At 28.0% G+C, this 19,130-nt stretch overlaps 1 protein-coding gene across 3 annotated transcripts in view; it reads left to right on the top strand.

Moving 5' to 3' along the window:
* The window catches only part of LOC107440765 (endothelial cell-selective adhesion molecule-like), a 104,725-nt gene that overhangs the window by 71,908 nt on the left and 13,687 nt on the right, over nucleotides 1-19,130 (top strand). For all 3 annotated transcript variants that reach the window (XM_043044523.2, XM_071177840.1, XM_071177839.1), the window contains 2 exons: nucleotides 12,997-13,211; nucleotides 17,383-17,518. In XM_043044523.2, the coding sequence (XP_042900457.1) occupies nucleotides 12,997-13,211; nucleotides 17,383-17,518 (351 nt within the window). The remainder of the gene's footprint in view (nucleotides 1-12,996; nucleotides 13,212-17,382; nucleotides 17,519-19,130) is intronic.

Consider the following 19,130-nt stretch of genomic DNA (forward strand, 5'->3'; position numbering starts at 1 on the left):
TCACAAGCCTTTAATAAATGTTAAAATCTCAATTCGTTACATTTTTATTATTAATAACATTTTCACTTTAGTAATCTTGTTGTTTGGAATGTAGCAAAAATTGAAAAATAAAAACAAGTATGGAGAAAAAAAATTTTTCTTCGAAATGATAATTTCCTTTAAATATTTAATAACAATTTTACAATAAATAAAGTTTTATTATTTTGAAACTTCGCTATTTTTAGAAATGTTGAAGACGAGACAATAAATATATATAATTGAAAAGCTATTTCGGTGAAATGTTTTATCATTTCAATGAATAAAACCAAATGCCCATTTAAGGATAGCTTAAAACTTGAACGATTTTAAAGTTTTTATGCAAATATCAGAAAAATAAATAAAATTGAACTAACTTTATTAGGAACCAGTTAATTTTAGAGAAGTTTCGTGGAATGAAGGGAAATACACCGGCTATAGACAATTGTCTGCCAAGGAAGTAATGAAAGTTAATGATTCAAAATTTAATGACCAATCACAAAATGGTGGCAATGTGCTGGGTATTAGGCACCAGCCACTCTTACTTCCCACTCTAGCTGATACCGATCTAACTAAAGTTGCGTAGGGTTCAAGCCAACTGAATCAGATAACTACCAGTTCAGAAATCTGGGTACTCTGTTTTTCAGAATGACAGTATAATGCTATAAACACTGATCTATCCAGCCTATTTAGTATAATATTTCAAGAAAAATTGTTTTATTGTGAATGCAAGAAATACTAAAGACGCGTACATGGGTTTCAGTAATAAATTTGGAAGTATTGTGTTAATGTGTCGTTAAAAAATATCAAAACTTCTTTCTTAAATTTTTAAAATTGTATTTTAAAACTTAAAAATATAATTTTGATTATTTTGTTTTACTAAAAATATTATGTTTCAAAATTATCAGTTTTAAACTTATTTTCACAATTAATTTGTCGCTTTACTAAACTTAAAAAATTTACTATTTTCTTCAAAGCACTATTTCTTACATAATATAATTTTCATTTGCCTTCTTGCTAATAAACTTTTCAAAAATTCTAAATTTAAAATGTACATTTTTATTCAAAGTACTATATCTTCCATAAATTACACTATTTCCTGCATTTGCCACTTTGCAAAGAAACTTAAGAAATTCTGAATTTAAAATTAACATTCTTATTCAAAGCAAAATTAACATTCTTTTATTATCTTCCATAAATTACACTATTTCTTACATTTGCTTCTTTGCTAATAAACTTAAAAACATCTAAATTTAAAGTTTAAATTTTTAAAGCAATATTTCTTACATAAATCTGAAAGTCTTATCTTAATTTCTGTGAACAATATGAAACCAAATATTAAGAATTTTTAAATTTCATGCATTTAATTTTTTTATATTTTGAGGTACTTAGTTGTAAAATTTGAAACAAATCATAGTAAAAAGCCCGTAGAAAAATATTTTTTAAATTTTATACTCAGTAAATTATAATAATAATGGCTTTCACTATTTAAAAAGAAATTAATAACATTAACAAACTGTTTTTGTTTAGTTTTTTAATCACACATGCATAGCGATATCTTTTTAATACACTATGCCCACTTAAAATTTCGGTATCCATGTTTATTTAGTTTTTTAACAATAAATGTAAACCAAAGTTTAATAAAATGACAAAAAAAGTTAGTGTACTTAAAAAATTCAAAGGATGTTTTGGTAACGGGATTGCTTAAAAAAAGTAAAATGAAAATAGTTTTGTAAAAAAAAAGATGACTATTGAATTGCAATTTACAAACTAACAGTGTCTAACTTTAAAAAATCACAAAATTCTTATGACAGTTCAGGTGTTTTGCAAAAAAGGCTAGTTACCACCATTTTGTTCTTAATGAAAGCATAGTGTCGAAGAGAAATACTTTCACATGCTTACCAACTTTAAAAAAATCAGTGGAAAAATAAAATCTTTCTAAGTATTACACATTCAATTAAAAAAAATTCGAAACACAATGTAAACAAATCTCGAAAGATTCTCCCAAATACTTGCTTCGAGGAAAAAGTATACGTCTCTTGAAATTACCAGGTTAATTAAGAGATCACGTAAAAAAACACAAATTACTAAGCGTATTACCAAATTTCTTTTCCGATAATTTCACTCCTAACGCCTTTCGTATGTTAGTCAACAGCAAATTCCAAAAATACTTCTAACTGCATCGATTTCTTCCCCTAATCTTCCGTGAGTTTTGAGGATTTTTACCTGCAGATTCAGAACTTCCCAATCTTTTTTTAGTTCTTGAGTGTCTTCCCTTTTATTACTATCTTTTCAACCCTCTCTTGTTTTAAAGTAGATTTCCCCACTCGTTAAATTCTTCGAGAAGGTTTCATCGGTGCAACAGAGAAAGAGGTAATTTCGTTAAGAGTTTTCGAACGTAGAATAGTTTTTGTAAGAATTTTCGATGATGAAAAAAACAACTGCTATCTAAGAACAGATATTTGTTATTATAAATATATAATTGGTGTTATAAGATTTATATTGTAAGCTTTTTCGTTTGTTACAGTTCAATCTTTTAATATTTGAAAATTTAATTTTTTTACACATAACATATACTTTTCAATAAACAAAAATTTCCATTGGTATGTAATTCAATCATCATCATCATCATCATCAATGACTCGACAGCTCAGGGTGGGCCTTGGCCTTCTCAAGATATTTTTTTCCAGGCTGACCTTTCTCCTGCAAGTGTTTTCCAGTTTTTATGTTTTAAGACCAAAAGGTCTTTTTCTAGATTATCTATTCATCTCGAATTCGGCCCCTTTTCGTGAGCCAACTAGTCTGACATTGAAAACTCTTTTTTTAGTACTGTCTTCGTCCATTCAGATAACGTAGCCTACCCATTTTATTCCTTGTTGTTAAAGTTAAGGTTCATTATCTGAGAGATAAAGCTTTAGATTTGTTTTTTGACCACACACCATTTTTTGACCATTTATAATAATTTCTTAAAAATAGTCATATTTTTTTCGAATTTTATCCAATACTTTATTACGATATAGATTTCGTAACAGTGTACATAATAAAAAATATTTTTTGAATGAAAATATGCATTTCTTGTTTATTTTTGGCAAAAATAAGGAATTTGCAATTATGTTTAGTTTACCACGAATCAGTTTTACTTTTCAAACTTGTCCCGCAGAGGACTGTTCGTAAAGAATCGGTTCCCAGTAGAACACTGAAGTCAGGTATGACTGGCTGCGGTCTGTAAGTGGGAGGGGAAAAACTTCGATCAGCTTGCGTAGGGACCAAGAGTTCGTGGTATCGATCCTCGTTAAACTGTTCTACCATTAAGTGCTCAATTTCACGCGCAGATCGGCAAGCTACCGAAGCAGGGGAGTCATCCCCTTTGCAGAGGATCAAAATTACAATAACTTGTCTTCGTATCATCCTCATTGATGTTTCCCAGATCATCGCCAATAGCCCTTTGTGCAACTCTAGTGTGACGTAAATAAAGTAACTACCTACCTACCTTTTGAAACTTAAAGGAATAGGAAAAACGCTTTGGCTAAATGTTTTGCTGCAAAAACATAATATACCTTTTTAGTAGTTTCTGGGTTCTTAATGCATTAGAAATCGAAATAGCTGAGAATTCACTAGACGCTTGGAGAATTTTTTTTTTACGAAGATGGGGGATAATGATCCTTTTCGTTTTTGGAGAGTTAAAAGAGAGTTAAAGGAGAGTTAAAAACGCTCAAATTACTAAGCGTAGTACCCAACTTCTTTTCTAATAATTTCAGTCCTGACACCATTGGTATGTTAGTCAACAACAAACTCTGAAAATACTTTTAACTGCATCGATTTTTTCCCTAATCTTTCGTGAGTTTTGAGCATTTTCACTTATGGTTTCAGAGATTCTCAGTCTTTTTTTTTCTTGAGTATATTATCTCTTTTATTACTATCGTTTCAACCCTTTGTCCCCACTCGCTAAAATTTTGAAGAAGATTCCATGGGTACACCGGAGAATGAGGTAATTTCATTACGAGTAGAATAATAGTTTTTATAAGAATTTCGGATGATGAAAGAAAACTGCTATCTAAGAACAGGTATTCGTTATATATAATTGGTATAATAATTGGCGTTATAATTATATTAAATTACAAATATATAATTGGCGTTAATTTTCATATTTTAAGCCTTTTTTGACAGTTGAATTTTTATATATTTGAAAATAAGCAGATTTATCTACATAACAATGTGCTTTGCAGCAAAACAACAGCTTCTATTTTTATGTAATTGTACAATTTTTATTAAATACGCAGTACGACGAAATTTCGTTATTAATTTTGCAGTGTTCAGTGTCAAATTCTCCTTCAGATAAAATTTGAATTTTCTTGCATATTTTAGGCAAAAATGATGAATTCGTTGTTATTTTAAAAGATTGTTTTTCAAAGGTTTCGTCATCTGATGAAACTATGCACGGATAATTTTCATTTTAATTTCAATATAATTTGATATTTTCACTACTGAATTAAGTTTGGGACAATTACTCATGACTGTCAAGCAAATTTAACCTATCTTTTGCCAGCACCTTCGAGGCTTGTTCTGAAAATGGCGCAAAACGTCATTATGGAGAAAAGCCACAGTTTTAAGAAAAGGAAAAACATTTGTTCCAATATTTTAATGCTAAAAAATTCACTTCAATACTGCATTATCTGGCTCATACAAAATTGCAAAATATGAGAATGAGGCATTGATTTTGATAAATCTTTTTAAATGGGAAAATGTCACCCAGTTGGTGTTTTTAAAAAAGTTTAGTAATTTTTAAAATATTTAAATTTGTTCTCTCTGAAGACTAGATAATTCTCCACAACAAGATTGCCCATATAATTTAAAGTCACAGTTTCACTCTTGATTTCTTTATGCCTTTTTCCTTGGCGAAAAGACTTCGAAAAACCATGCTAAGTTTCCAAACTTAAGAGCAAAAGAATAACGTTTTGGCTATATTTTTGGCAACAAAAACATTATATACCTTCCAGAATTTTCTATTCTCTAGATGAATTAGGAAACAATAGGTACAATTTTGAAATCAATTCCCATATGCTTTAAACTATTTAAGTTGAACTAAGCAAGTTTCTAAAATATAAGTTTAAACGAAATAAACATATTGATTCGAAAAGTTTTTGACGCATTCTAATTCGTCATACTGTTCCTACTGCCCAACTTCGTAAATTTTCCTTATTTGTAAGTCATGATAAGTCAAATATAAAATTAACCATCAAAAGTATGCAAAAAAAATTTTACAGAAGAAAGTAATTTTTGCTTAAATAAAGCTATAAAAATATATAACCATTTTGTCTTAAAATCCATTGTACCGTAAAATATTAGATCTCTATTTTACGGTATATAATATTCTTTGCTCCGGAAAAAAGGCATTTTATGGTAAAATGTACCGGCACTTTGAATACAGATACATTTTATTGTAATTTGATCCGGAATTTTTAGCTAAGTATGTTTCTTAGGAAAAAAAACTTTTATGGGAAAAGAAAATGTGTTATTAGTTATTTCAATTTCTCTAATGGGAGGAAACTTCCAATCTTAATATTTAAGTTAAGGTAACAAAGATTAAATTAAAAGTCTAGCTATTGTTACTACTCCCAAAGGATTCACTCAAACATTAAGCATGATGTTCAAGTTAACAATGAAAACTTTCTGCATGCTATGAAAGTTGAATAATTAATTCTATAACAAGTTGTTTGACCAGCATTTGAAAGCCTCCTATAAAGCTTAATTTTCCCGGGTCTTAAATTTTTAATGTTTAAAGAAAACAATGAAGTAAATCTTAAAGCAACGTTCAACCCAAGTTTTCGAATGAGTTAAACTACAGTTTGTGTATATATATATATATATATGAAGATATTGAAGATTTAGAAAAGAAAAGAGAAGAATAAAAATTATTTAAAAAAATATCATAAAGCCGGAAAACAAAATAATGAAAAGACATAATGACTTTATCAGCTCACACGATTATATGCGCAAAATGGAGTGCTAACTAATATTAGATCAATAAAGCCAAAGCAAAATGAATCATACAATAGTGTAAGGAGCACTAAAGAAATTGAAAAGAAAATAGAACATATTAAGAAAAAAAATATATACGAAATGAAACATATATCAAGAAAAAAAAAACAGAAAAAAAATGCAACGAAAATACAGATCAAAACACAAAACGAAATCTATGAAGCGAGTGGCGAATTCAAATAAACTTACGCGGACCGGAATCTTTCAAGAATGATTTAAAATATTTACGTAATAAAATTGCCAAATTGCAAAATATGGACACGAAAGCGTAAATAAATGGATCCTTTTAATTATGCATTCTTATTGCAGTAATGATGCACGTTTGATATGTTAATTGCTTTATTGGCCCGAAAATGGATGCGATTAAAGTAATAATATAATACTGGATGATTCAAAGATTTAAATAATAAGGTTGATATTTAATTACAAAATTTTGAGGATTTTAGAAAATAAACAATTATTTTATTTAAAAAAAAACATGATTTGCTGGTTTTGGACAGATTTGTTACCAGGCGCGAAATAATTCTTACTGTTAATTATTTAGTGCCTGGGAAAAAATGTGTGCAAAACGAGCAAATTATGTTTTTTTTCGGATCATAGGTTATAATACCCTTGCCGTCGGACTAACTGTGGGAGGTTTTCGTAGTTTACCCCTCCATGTAACGTAAACGCGGGTTAGTTCAGTCAGAAATATCCAAGTTTATTCCCGAGTATGATCAAGGATTTCCCTAATCTTTTGGATCAGGGTCAAAATTACAAGGCTGCGGAATCGAACGTTGATAGTCGTAAACGCAGAATTTTATCTGCTGTTCAACGCCGGTTGTACGATAAAATAAATTAATCAAACGAATTATATTTACGGTGATCATCTTAATTATTTCCACTATTATTATTACCCTATATAAATTATTGATTTTAAGTAAATGTGATATTAAAAATTTTGTTTATTGTATTTCAAACTGATAAATGCTTCAAAATTACAGGCCTTTATAGGCAGAAAATTAAAATTTGTTTAGCCAAGAGCAAACGTGGTAACTAAAGAATAATTTATTTTTTGTTTACCATAGCAACAATATCTCTTTTGAGGTGAATGCAAAAAAATTATCAACACAATTGGCGAGGGTATTGTGACCGCTTTAATCGATTGCTGTATAAATAAACTAGTTTTGCAAACAAAAGTTATTCAAGGAAGAAGCATTCACGCCATATTCTAATTTCAGCACGATAAAAATATATATCAACGTCTCATTTTCTGAGCAAACGCTTCAGCATGGCATGTAATCGAGAAGCAAAACATGTATCTATGAATTCCGGGAATTTTAAGTTATTTAGCCAATTAGAATTTAGATATCTAAAAAAACTGTGTATATCATATTAAATATCAATACCGCTATTTTATATGGAGACAAAAAGACGATATTAACTTGTTTCTCCTAACTCAAACAAAATTAAGGATTTTATTTTGTCAGTATTTGTTTTATTTACATTTTAAAATGTTTTAATGGCAATGCTCCTCTGAGAGAAAAGAAAACTGTTTATTTGTTTAAATACGCAAATACCAATCCCTTCTGCAAAACTTTGCTTTCCAATTCTATCGAAAATTGCTTATATTATATATATTTGATCTATTACTTTCATTACATCGTTTAATCAATAAAGGGACTCTTCACAAGAACTTTAGTCCCTTTTATTCCTTTAAAAAAGTTCTGATGCCCTGAAGTACTCTTTACTATAATTTTACATGGAATTTTTCACAGTGCTCTTTTTCCGCATGAGCCTTGTTCAATACCTCAGATCACAAATAAGATGATCACAAGTAAAAAAGTGCGGGTCTCAGTGTTTGTGAATCCAAATGGAAGAAAAGTATTGTTCTTGATATCAAAACACTCCCATGTGAGTACTTCAATGTGGACATAATAATCCATACATGGAAAAGCTATTTTTAAAACGTAATGAGTAAAAGTACAAGTACTTTGAGCAAAAGTCACTAGTAAAAAGTAGGTTTAATTTTAAAAAGTAACGAGTAAAGAGTAGAAGTAAAAGTATAAGTACTTAAAAAGTAACGATTTTGAGGTGCATTTCGAGAAAATTAAAAATTCAAAGTAACCTTAAATTTCATTAAAAAATATAAGAAAACATATTTTTAAACTGAAAAGCAACAAATTTTAATTTACATGTAATTTTAAAATGCATGAAAAAATTACAAAATGCATTAAAAAATCCAGAAATTGAGAAATACGCTAAAAATATGAGGAAATCGAAAATAAATGTTTTTATATAAGAAGAATTTTTATTTATGTTAATTTTGAAAATATCAAATATTTTTAAACTTTGTTACTTCGAAATTAGAAGTAATAAATTTGTTGAACAAATTCGATAAACATTATAATTTTTTCTTAAAAAATAAGTAATAAAAACAATAAAATTTCTTACTGACATACAAGTCCCCCTTAAATCCATTTAATTAAAAATTATATTTCTATTTTAAGAAGGTTAAAAAAATAATTTTATATTTGTAAATAATATGAATTTTTAACTTGTGATATGGAAATATTGCATTGAATTCACTCCTAATCAAGAATGGAACACTAAAGTTTTATTTCTGAATTTATTTATATGACAAACTAAATGTTGATGTGGTAAAATTCTAAAAAGAAGAAACAATTATTTTTATTCAGAAAAAAAAATTCAGAATTTTTTTAATACACACTATATTTTAATAAAATTAAGCACAGTTTTCATATTTGAAAACTTAAATGCCAAAAAAAAATTTATATTCTGTGCAAGAAATGTTTTATTTAGTAACGTTTAGTAATATCAAATAATCTATTGAAATTATTTAGAAAAATACGCATATGGGTGACAAATATATTGCTTGTCAAAATCAAATAATTATATTAAGACATTTTTTCAAATAAAAAACAATTAGATTTCGCAAAATTATATATCTAATTCCACACAAATTAAATCTGCAACGTACTTTACTACCATTCGTCATTTCAAGCCAAACTAAGCAAGTTAATATAAACAAGGAAATCATAGGTTATATACTTTTTGGTCTAGGGCAGGGATGGCGAACCAATGGCACGCGTGCCATTTATAGCACGCGACACAATATTTTGGGCACTCCACCGATCAGAATTGTTGTTACACTATGAATTGTTATTACACAAATGTTATTACGCTATGAAGCATATGTAACAATTATATTAAATTTCACAAAAACAAACAAAATAATAAACAATTATTAATAAAAAAATTAAAAATTAATGGCAAAAAAAAATTTATAACCATCGAAAACAAGCTAACAATAAATAACTAGCAAAACAATCAACAGTTCTGCTTAAACTAACACCTAACAATAAGTTATTGGTCATCTAATCTGCAACAACAGAAGTCACAATGATGTTACTTTAAGTTGAATTACGTGTATAACTGAGACATTGCGAAAGGTATTTTTTTTTTTTTAATGTAAATGAAAAGTTTTGAGTTGATAGTATTTAGTATTATTATCCCAATAATCACGAAGTCAAAATTATTTGACGGCACGTCTATGACCTCATCAAGCAGTTTTTTTAGAGAAAATGGCACGTTGGTGTATAAAGGTTCGCCACCCCTGGTCTAGGGCTTTGCGCATAAAAAAGAAAATATAAGTCTTTTTTTTAACGGACCCAGCACAAGTCAAAATGAATCAATAGAACATCAAAGATGCATTAAATTGGTTACTTAAAACTATTTTCTAAGGAAAAAACATTCCCTACCAAAAGAATAATTGAAACCACCATTGATCCGAATTCATAAGACCATCAATAGTTCTTAAGGATTACCGGCCACAAAAACTAACGAATTTTTCCAGAAAGAGCTTTTGTGGAAGCAAGCTGCCAAAATTCACAAACTCATAAAGATAATTCATGCAGGACAGGATGCCAAAGTAGACAGTACATCGATGTCAGAATAATTGTAGCCTTCGTATACTTAAAGGTTGGATGAATTATCCTTCTTAAAATATTATACACACATTATACTTAATTTATAGTGTTTAAATGCCATTTTTTTTTCTTTTCTCAAACTTTTCATTTCAACAGTCATTCATTTTTGTCACATTTGTCATTTTACATTTCGTGTTATGAATTATTTTGCTAAAACTGTTTCTGAACTTTTAAAAGCTTTTTTTATCTTGGGTTTTGTACTCGTAGAAAGGGTTGAATTATGTTATACCCATAGTCGAAGACAGACAAAGGAATAAAAAAAAAGTGTATATAATTTAAGGCCTTAAGGTACTCTTATTTCTTAATAAAACATTTTTATTTATGAATTTTCTGTTTGTTATTATCTTTTATGAATTCCATGTATCAAAGCAAATATGTAAAGAAAAAAAGTAGAATCAGATTTATCAATGGTAAAATAACATAGTTTGGAGGAAATGATTAATTATTTTTTCTCTGATAAATATCTCATTGTTCGCATTTTTATCGGTCAGAGCTTTCAGCAAGCACATAAAGAACCGCACTTAAAAATGAAAGCATTTAAAGTACATTATTACCATTAATAAATACCTTAATAAATCAAAAAAATGTTTTTAATGTCAGGCTGAAATTTATCCCCGGGTATTACACATTCAGAAGTTAATGGTTTTCCAAACTACATATCATTAACTTAAGGCATTAGAAGCAAAAAAAATGCTTATTGGTAACTAATGGTTTTGCGTGTCGAAAATGGCTTTACATAGATTTGTTTAATTTTGTCGTATTTTTTGTGCAAATATTTGCTACTGAATATCATTGTGTTTATCAGATTTTCGCTAGGTATCAAATATAAATTTGAATCTGGATGATTAATTTGCTTACGAGCTGCGTTTTTTTACGCAAATAAATTATTTATTATTCGGAGCATCAGTGTATTTTTAACAAAATGTTAATTGACCTTTTTGTTAATATAATGCGTGGGTTTTGAGCATTATTTTAACGGGAAATTGGACGGAAAAACTAATACAATAAAACATGACAGGTTCTTTTTAAATATTAATAGATTGTAGCTGAGCGAATTGTTAGATAAATGAATGGAATTCATTACAAATGATCACATAATAATACATTTCTTTTATTTTGGTGCAAATCGAAACACTTTCAATATTGTTGAAGTATTGAACTGTATTATTGATTACAAAACTTCGTGACATATTTAATTGAAAACATTTTTAAAAATAATAAAAATGAGCTTTTTTCTGTGTGTGCATGAAATATTCAGTAGAATTAAAATTAATTTTGGTTCACTGTAGGAAAAAAATTTAAAATTCATGGTAAAAAGAACTGGCTTTCAATGTGCCAACACATTTTACTGAAAATTTAATATTTAAGGTAAAAAAAAAGTTAAAAATGAATTAATCTCCGATCAACAATGTAAAAAGTTTGAATTCAAAGTTCCGGCACTTTACAGTAAAATCTATTTTTGTTGATGTTACGCTAAGTAGCATTATTTATAGTGTAATTTGATCCGGAATTTTTTACAGTGTAGGAATCAAATCCTGAAAATCTAGTTAACGAAAAGGACTCTAACCCAGCGTGCCAAAAATTAAGTAATGTCGTTGAACCATAATATAGATAATAGCTTACAAATTTAGATGATGTATTAATAGGATGTTAAATTGAAATATATTGCTCTATAATGTGAACAATTCAAAGTGAGGAAGGTCTAACTGTCATAATAAAATGCAGTATTAAGAATACTGTACAAAGCATACTGGTTTGAGGAAATGAGAAGCAATATACTCTTGAAAAAATGTTTATTCGCCACATAGTTCAATATTTTTTTTCAACTTTTTTTTATTAAATTTGTGAGCTTATCTAAAAATATGCTATTTTTAAAACTATAAGTAATCAATACATTGTATTGCATAAATAGTAATTTATATATTACTCCTAAAGTAATACGATCTTATATGTATAACATAAAGCATTAACACTTATGTATAATGATGCAAGATGTATAATGATGTTCAGTACAATTATGTAGATAACTAAAATGTGGCAAACTAAAAATTTAGCTATTAAAAATTTAGAGTGGAGTCGATTTATAATTTTTTTCAAAATTTGATGCTGTCACCTAACACCCTATTGTTGTACAATGCAAAGAAAAAAAACTGAAACGGATTATTTAGAATAGCTTCTGATCTAATGATTAGATCGTCATGCCTTAGGACTCATTCTTAATGGTTCAAAGAGGTGACCTCAAATATGCTAATTAATTAGTGCAGACGATATTTTGGTTCCTGCGAAATTTAATTTTAAAAATGTTGAATATTTAAATTAGTCGAATTTAAAAATTAGATTTCTCAGGAACTATTCAACCGACTTTGTTCAAAGTTTGCATTTTGCCTTGAAAAATACAAACATTACATAATTTAAAATTATGTAAGAACCTGTATACCTAACAATTAAAAAATTTACTATTGTTGAGTAAAATAAGAAAAAAACAAATATTTACGAAACTTTTTTTTACACTTTATAATAATGAGTAATTTCTGGAGCAAAAAGTGAAATTAACATTAAGAGGTCCGCATTTCGGACCGTTCTTCTGACCAAACTTTGGGGACCATTTTTTCATGATTGCGACTACCTCTTTTAGTATGCTTCTGTTCGCAACTTAAAATAACGTCTGAGCTTATTAATTAGCCTATTTGAGGTTATCCATTTGAACCATTAAGAATGATTCCTAGAACGTGGAGATCCGATCATTAGATTAAAAGTTATTTAGAGTGGTTTGCTTTTTTGGCGCATTGTAGAAGTATGGTAAGACCAAGAAAGTTACTAGTACAAGTACGGTGAAGTACAATATATTACGCTTATGTTACTAAAATGTATTTAGTATTATGAATATGCAAATAATGTTGTATTTGTTATATTTTACAAATTTTTTTCTAATTCCATAATTTTTGAATTATAGATATAGTTTCGAGTAAAAGTGTGAGAGTAACTGAACTAAAAGTTCCCTCTACCGCCATATTGGGAGAGTCAGTCACTCTTGTTTGCAACTATGACCTTGGGAGTGAAGAACTTTATGTCGTCAAGTGGTACAAAGACGATCTAGAATTTTACAGATTCGAACCAAAAGATGACAACCAATCAGTATATTTCTCTCAGCCTGGCATTGACATCGATGTAAGTTAGAGCAACTGAAACTTAATTGCTGATTTTAGAGATTTCGAATAATTTGTTTACCTTTTCGGAAATTTACTCATTGTTAGCATTGAATAATTAGTGTTCCACGAATGCTTCTTTGAAATAAAAGTTTTTTCTTCTACATTTTAGAATAATAAAAATCACTCCAAAAATTTCAACTTTAATTTAAATAGTCCAAGATTTATTTTTAAGATGAAAGCGTAATGTTTGTAGATGCTTAATTTCAAACGGTAGAAAAAAGAATGTTTTGGACTTACGACTTTTTGGACTAAGACTGTTTTGTAAATTTTTCGAACGGTAAAAAAAGAGCTTTTCAAAATTACTCCAAAACAAATATAGTCGAATCTGAAAACCCCAGAGCAAAATGCAGATTCTTAAAATCGGTGTGAAGGAAGAAATGTACTTTGGCTATCAACAAGATTCGAACCAAAGTTCGTAGTTGGATGCTTTAACTATCATAGTCCAGGGAGAGGTAGGATGCTTTATATAGTAACCATTGTGAATCCCTTCAAAGGTTTTTATGATAAAGTGAAATTAAAAAGTGAAATTAACATTACTGATCTCCTTGACTTAATTATTGGGACCTCATTTTCCAAACAGAGATCCTTCTTAATATTGATATTGGAAATTCGTATGTCTTGATATGCCATTGGGTAGGCCACGATATAAATCTCCCCAAAAATCCCTACCCCTGAGTGTACTACTGATGTTGACTTAAGCATCCTAAAAAGAACCCAAAAATCTTGATTTGAATCTTGCCTACAGCTAATGAACATTCATCCTCCACATCAATTTACACATCACCTCTTACGCATTTTAAAACCCCTCTACATCTCCTTAACAGCTATGTACTTTGCTCAAAAATAAGTATAAGTCTTTTCTATTTTGAATACCCGGAGATTTTTAAATACGACTATATTTGTTTCAAAGCTATTTTGACAAATTTTTGCTCGTTTTTGTGAAACCTTTTTTTCTACAGTGTGAGATCATGTAAAAATACGTATGCTTAATACTAACTACTAAACCTGTAATTTGAAACTTAAAAAAAGTGTCACAAATTTTCTAATCTAACTTTTGACACTATTTGGTTTCATACATTGTTTCTAGAACATTTTAGAAATGTCGATAAAAAGTATCATAATGATTGCAGAAAGTAAACACTTCAAAATTTTGAGTATCATTTCAAACTATTTCTGGGAAATTAAGGGTTTATTTATTTTTTTTTTTTAATATTCAGAATACTTTTGGGATTTTCAGATAATATTTGATATAAAAAATTAATTATAATTCCATTGTTAATATGAATACTACTTGCATTAAAAAATTCGAGCAGTGTATCTAAGAACGTAAAAGATTCTTCCACAAAATCTTGAATTTTGAATGCTACGCAAATATTTAAACTATACTTACACTTTTATTCGCTTTCAGTTCAGTCTAACTTATTTTAACCTCTTTTTTTCAGTTTAGTATCAAATGTAAAACATGAAAAAAATATATAAACATTTTTTTCCCCTAAAACTGAGAAATCGAGCTCTTTCCCACGGCTATATTTGTCCCTCTGGAAATCAGAGATCCATGTATACAACTTTCAAAGAAGCATATTATGATTCTTTTTAAAAAAAATTCCTTAGTTCACATTTCAGTATTTGTTTCCTATTTTGTTACATAATATGAAGTATTTTGTTTCTTTTACCTCAATTTACTCTCTGCGTGATTGAAGAAAAAAAGAAAGGAAAAAGAAAAATATCTTTGAATATATGTTCCTTTGAAAATACATTTTTTTCTTTCTTTCATCGGCTTAAAGTTAAACAAACATATGTTTTTATCTTAGTTAAAGTTGCATAAAATGTGTTTTGTTTGTGTTCAAAAAAGATATTTTCATTTAAAAAGTTATTCTAAGTATTTTTATTTTTAGTATACTTCAAACCCAAAAATAGATGGAGTTATTTTTTTTCGACTTGAGACTAAAAACTGACTTGCTCTTTGTAAAAAAAAATCAAACGAAAATAATAAAATAAAAACATTAATGACACAATACAATATTTTCTTCTTTGTGTGTATGTCTATCTTTTTGTATTGTCATATAATAGCAATATCTAGTTTAAACAATGCATCATTATACAAAGTAATTTTAGAGTGAAGAAAAAATGTATTTCAATTAGTTTTCAGTGAAACAGAATAGATTTTTTGCTTGAAATATAACGTAAGAGAATGAAGCATTTAATTATTATTTCTATTAATACCATTCAATTTAGGGTAAAGAGAATTTCTGAAAACGGTTGAATACATTTTTACTCTTGCATATAATTGTGCAACCACTCTGGAATTTTCAGATTTTCAGAAACACTTTTTATGGCGGTATCGAAAATGGTTATCATTATTAGTAGTAAATTCGAATCAAAGAAACTTGTGCATTGCTATATTCAAACAATTAAAAAAGATATAAAAAGATCAGATAGACATATTATTAAGTCATGATAATTTTTTAACTGTTCCATTTGCTTTAAAAACTACGGCTTCAGTTCACTACCTTTGGAACAAAAAATTTGCAAAAACCTCAAGTGTTGGAAATTATGTGAAAAGCATTTAGCGATTTTGAAATATTGCAGATTTTGGAAGTATCAGAAATAACTTATAACTGTTACGTATGCTAGGTAATATATGATAAAGTAAGAGATTCTTAAACGCAAGGTTTGTTTTAAGAAAAGAAACAAAAAATATGCAAATTTACAATTTTATCCCCATTGCAATTATAATTGACGTTTCAAAAAACAAATATAAAAATACATGAAAATTTACAAGTTTATGCACATAATAATTATTATTAAAATTGTAAGAAAATGCAAATTTACCATTTCAACCACAAAGTAATTATAATTCTAGTTGCCTTTTTAAAAAAAAAAATTAATGAAAGAAATTTTTAAAAGGATTATATCGTCTTAAAATTTTATCTGAGCATGCACGTGAAGTAATGGGAATTTGTTCTGTTAAAAAAAATAATAATATTTCAAAAATTGACCGATAAATGATGCTGTACTCGTCATAAGATGTTTTAAAAAACGTAACATGCACAACTCACATTGCACTTTTGATAAAAAGGCTGGAATGATATTCTGTATTAACCTATGCACAGTTAAAAACCGATATTTTTTCGTACCTCGATTCAAAACCTCATCGTTGATGGAATTTAAACAAGGAGTGTAGCAACCATGTGCATGTCTTTAAGTTAACAGCTTAGGAGGACTCTAATTGGTCGAGTATATTAAAATCCATCAATCAAGTTTTGAACTATTTTTTTAATCAAAACAAATTCCCATTACTTCACGTATATTTAAAACAGGTCACTCTGACTGATGGTTATTTCCTTTTAGACTTTTGAATGGGCAATTTTAATTATAATTATCCTGGTTTCACGTGTATTTTTTTAACTGACTGAGCAGAAGTGAACGACACGTACAGGAGATGCATGGACAAATAGTTTCAAAGTTATAAAAGTTTTACGTGCTAATAATTCCAATTTTTTAGTTTTACATTTTTACGCACCTAACATTGCTAGCTAAATTATAGAATGGCTATTGATACATTTGTATTGTAGAGCGCAGAATTGAATGAGGTTTAACACTTAAACCTCATTCATTTACTTACATTTACTTAATAATATTTACTTAACATTTACTTAAATAACTGCTAAAATACTGTGAAAATACTGTTACTGAATTTTAAAATATTATTACAATACTGTTAATTTACTGTTAAAATATTGTTACAATACTGTTAAATTACTGTTAAAATACTGTTGCAATATTGTTACAATACTGTTAAAATACTGTTAAAAATTTTTAAAAATACTGCTACAATACTGTTAAAATACTGTTACAATACTTTTAAAATACTATAAAATGCTGTCAATACTGTTAAAATACTCTTAAAATAATAACAGTTAAAATAACATATAACTGATAAAATACTGTAAATACTGTTAAAATGAATTTTTTAATACCCAAATTCTATGCAACTGAACTTTTTTTTTTGTTTTTTGGAAACTCCACTGCAATTAAAGTTTTCAAAATTACTGATTAAAATATTTAAAAATATATAGCTTTATTCTTTTCAAAAAATATATATTTATGTGAGTATTTTTATTTTTAAGTTATCAAAGTCAGGTAGCAACGTAGTATATTTGAAAAACGTAGCTCTTGACTCAGCAGGAACGTACAAGTGTCAAGTGTCTACAGACGCACCACTTTACAGTTGTGTTCAAGCTGTTAAAGATATGAATGTAGTTAGTAAGTGCATATTTAAATTTTATAAGCATTTATATACTTTATCAATGTGTGTTGCTTCAAATTATTTAATTTATGTGAAGCACTTCTCATTTTTATGGATGTATGAATGAGTGCGCCCTGTAAACGGATGTGACGCGTGGTTGTTGCAGAAATTGAATTCTTGTCCATAGATGGCGACACCGGAAAGCAAGGACCTTAATTGCCTACCACAACAACAACTTCTCATTTTCATAAATTAATGAAAATACATGATTTATGAAATTCTTTCATGTAATCCAACACTGTAAAAAGAAATAGGTTAGGTTTCTAGATTTATGAGAACACCAGAGAGTTGGTAATTTTTAATGAAATGCATGGTAATGATTTTCTAAAACTAACAATTGAATATGGTTTTGTAATATGTGATAAAATTTGATAACTTTAATATGATACCTTATAGCGTAACATAAAATCTATTTATTTATACGTCACAAGATTCATTATTTCAAATCTAATGTAGTTTCCGTTTGAACAACGGTTTAGATTGACTTATGATCTTTACTTTTAAAAAAAGAGACTTCACACTGTGAAATAAAGTATTGGTCAAAACTGCCAGACGATGGTAAAACTTACCGTGTTTCTGGCTCTATGGGAACACAAAAAAGATCGGTAATTTTTACCGAAGTGCTTCGCTAATGATTTTGGTAAAATTAACAACAAATAAATAGGGTATTATTGCACGTGACAAAAATTGATAACTATGTTAACATTAATAACTTTAGAGAATGACATGAAAACCATTTATTAGGTTAAAGTCAAATTTCAGTTTTGTATTTATTTTACTAAATATATTGTAATAATAACAATAATTTCGAAAACCAGAATTTCTGGTAAACCGTTACAATATGAAAGGAAAACTGACCAAATGAACTATTTAAATGCTGTAACCCATATTATATTTAACCCCATTTAATATTTATGATAACCAGCATTATGGTTCATTTTCATTTTACCAGAATTGGCATTACCATAGCAATTCGATAATTTTACCATTTTTTTTCTCGTTAAAGGTAACGCTTGTTCTAAAGTATTTAGACCATTAATAGTTCTTAAGTTAAAATTTCATTACATTTCGTTTTTTTCTCTTTAATAATATTTTAGATAACATTCTTTTTAATTGTTAAAAAAATATTGAATTGATTAAATTATAAGACAAGAATTTATGAATTATTTAGAAAACATATTTCAAATCTTACTTGAGAGTTCAAAAGGAAAAAACTTGGCAAATTCCAACTATAAGGCAAATAGAAAAAATATTTTTAAGTTATAGTTAATTTCAGTTTTCGAATAGTATTAATTTCAATGGACCTAATAATATTTCCGTTAAACTTATATCTTAGTTTTGATAAGGAAAAACGCATACCGTAAACCGAGGCGAGTCTACCCATTTTTTCAGTTTGCTAACTTTCAAGTGGTCAAACTTTTGTAAATATTAAAGAAAAAAGGCTTTTAATAGGTGTTTCGGAGTCGCTATTTATCCCTCTTTAAAGCTGTGAAATCGATTTTAGAAAATATTAACAGTTACGCTGTTACTGTATATTTTTATAGAACTGCTGACAAATCTCTCGTATGG

The sequence above is a fragment of the Parasteatoda tepidariorum genome, chromosome 2 (assembly GCF_043381705.1).
Source record: "Parasteatoda tepidariorum isolate YZ-2023 chromosome 2, CAS_Ptep_4.0, whole genome shotgun sequence".
In the NCBI taxonomy this organism is placed as follows: Eukaryota; Metazoa; Arthropoda; class Arachnida; order Araneae; family Theridiidae; genus Parasteatoda; species Parasteatoda tepidariorum.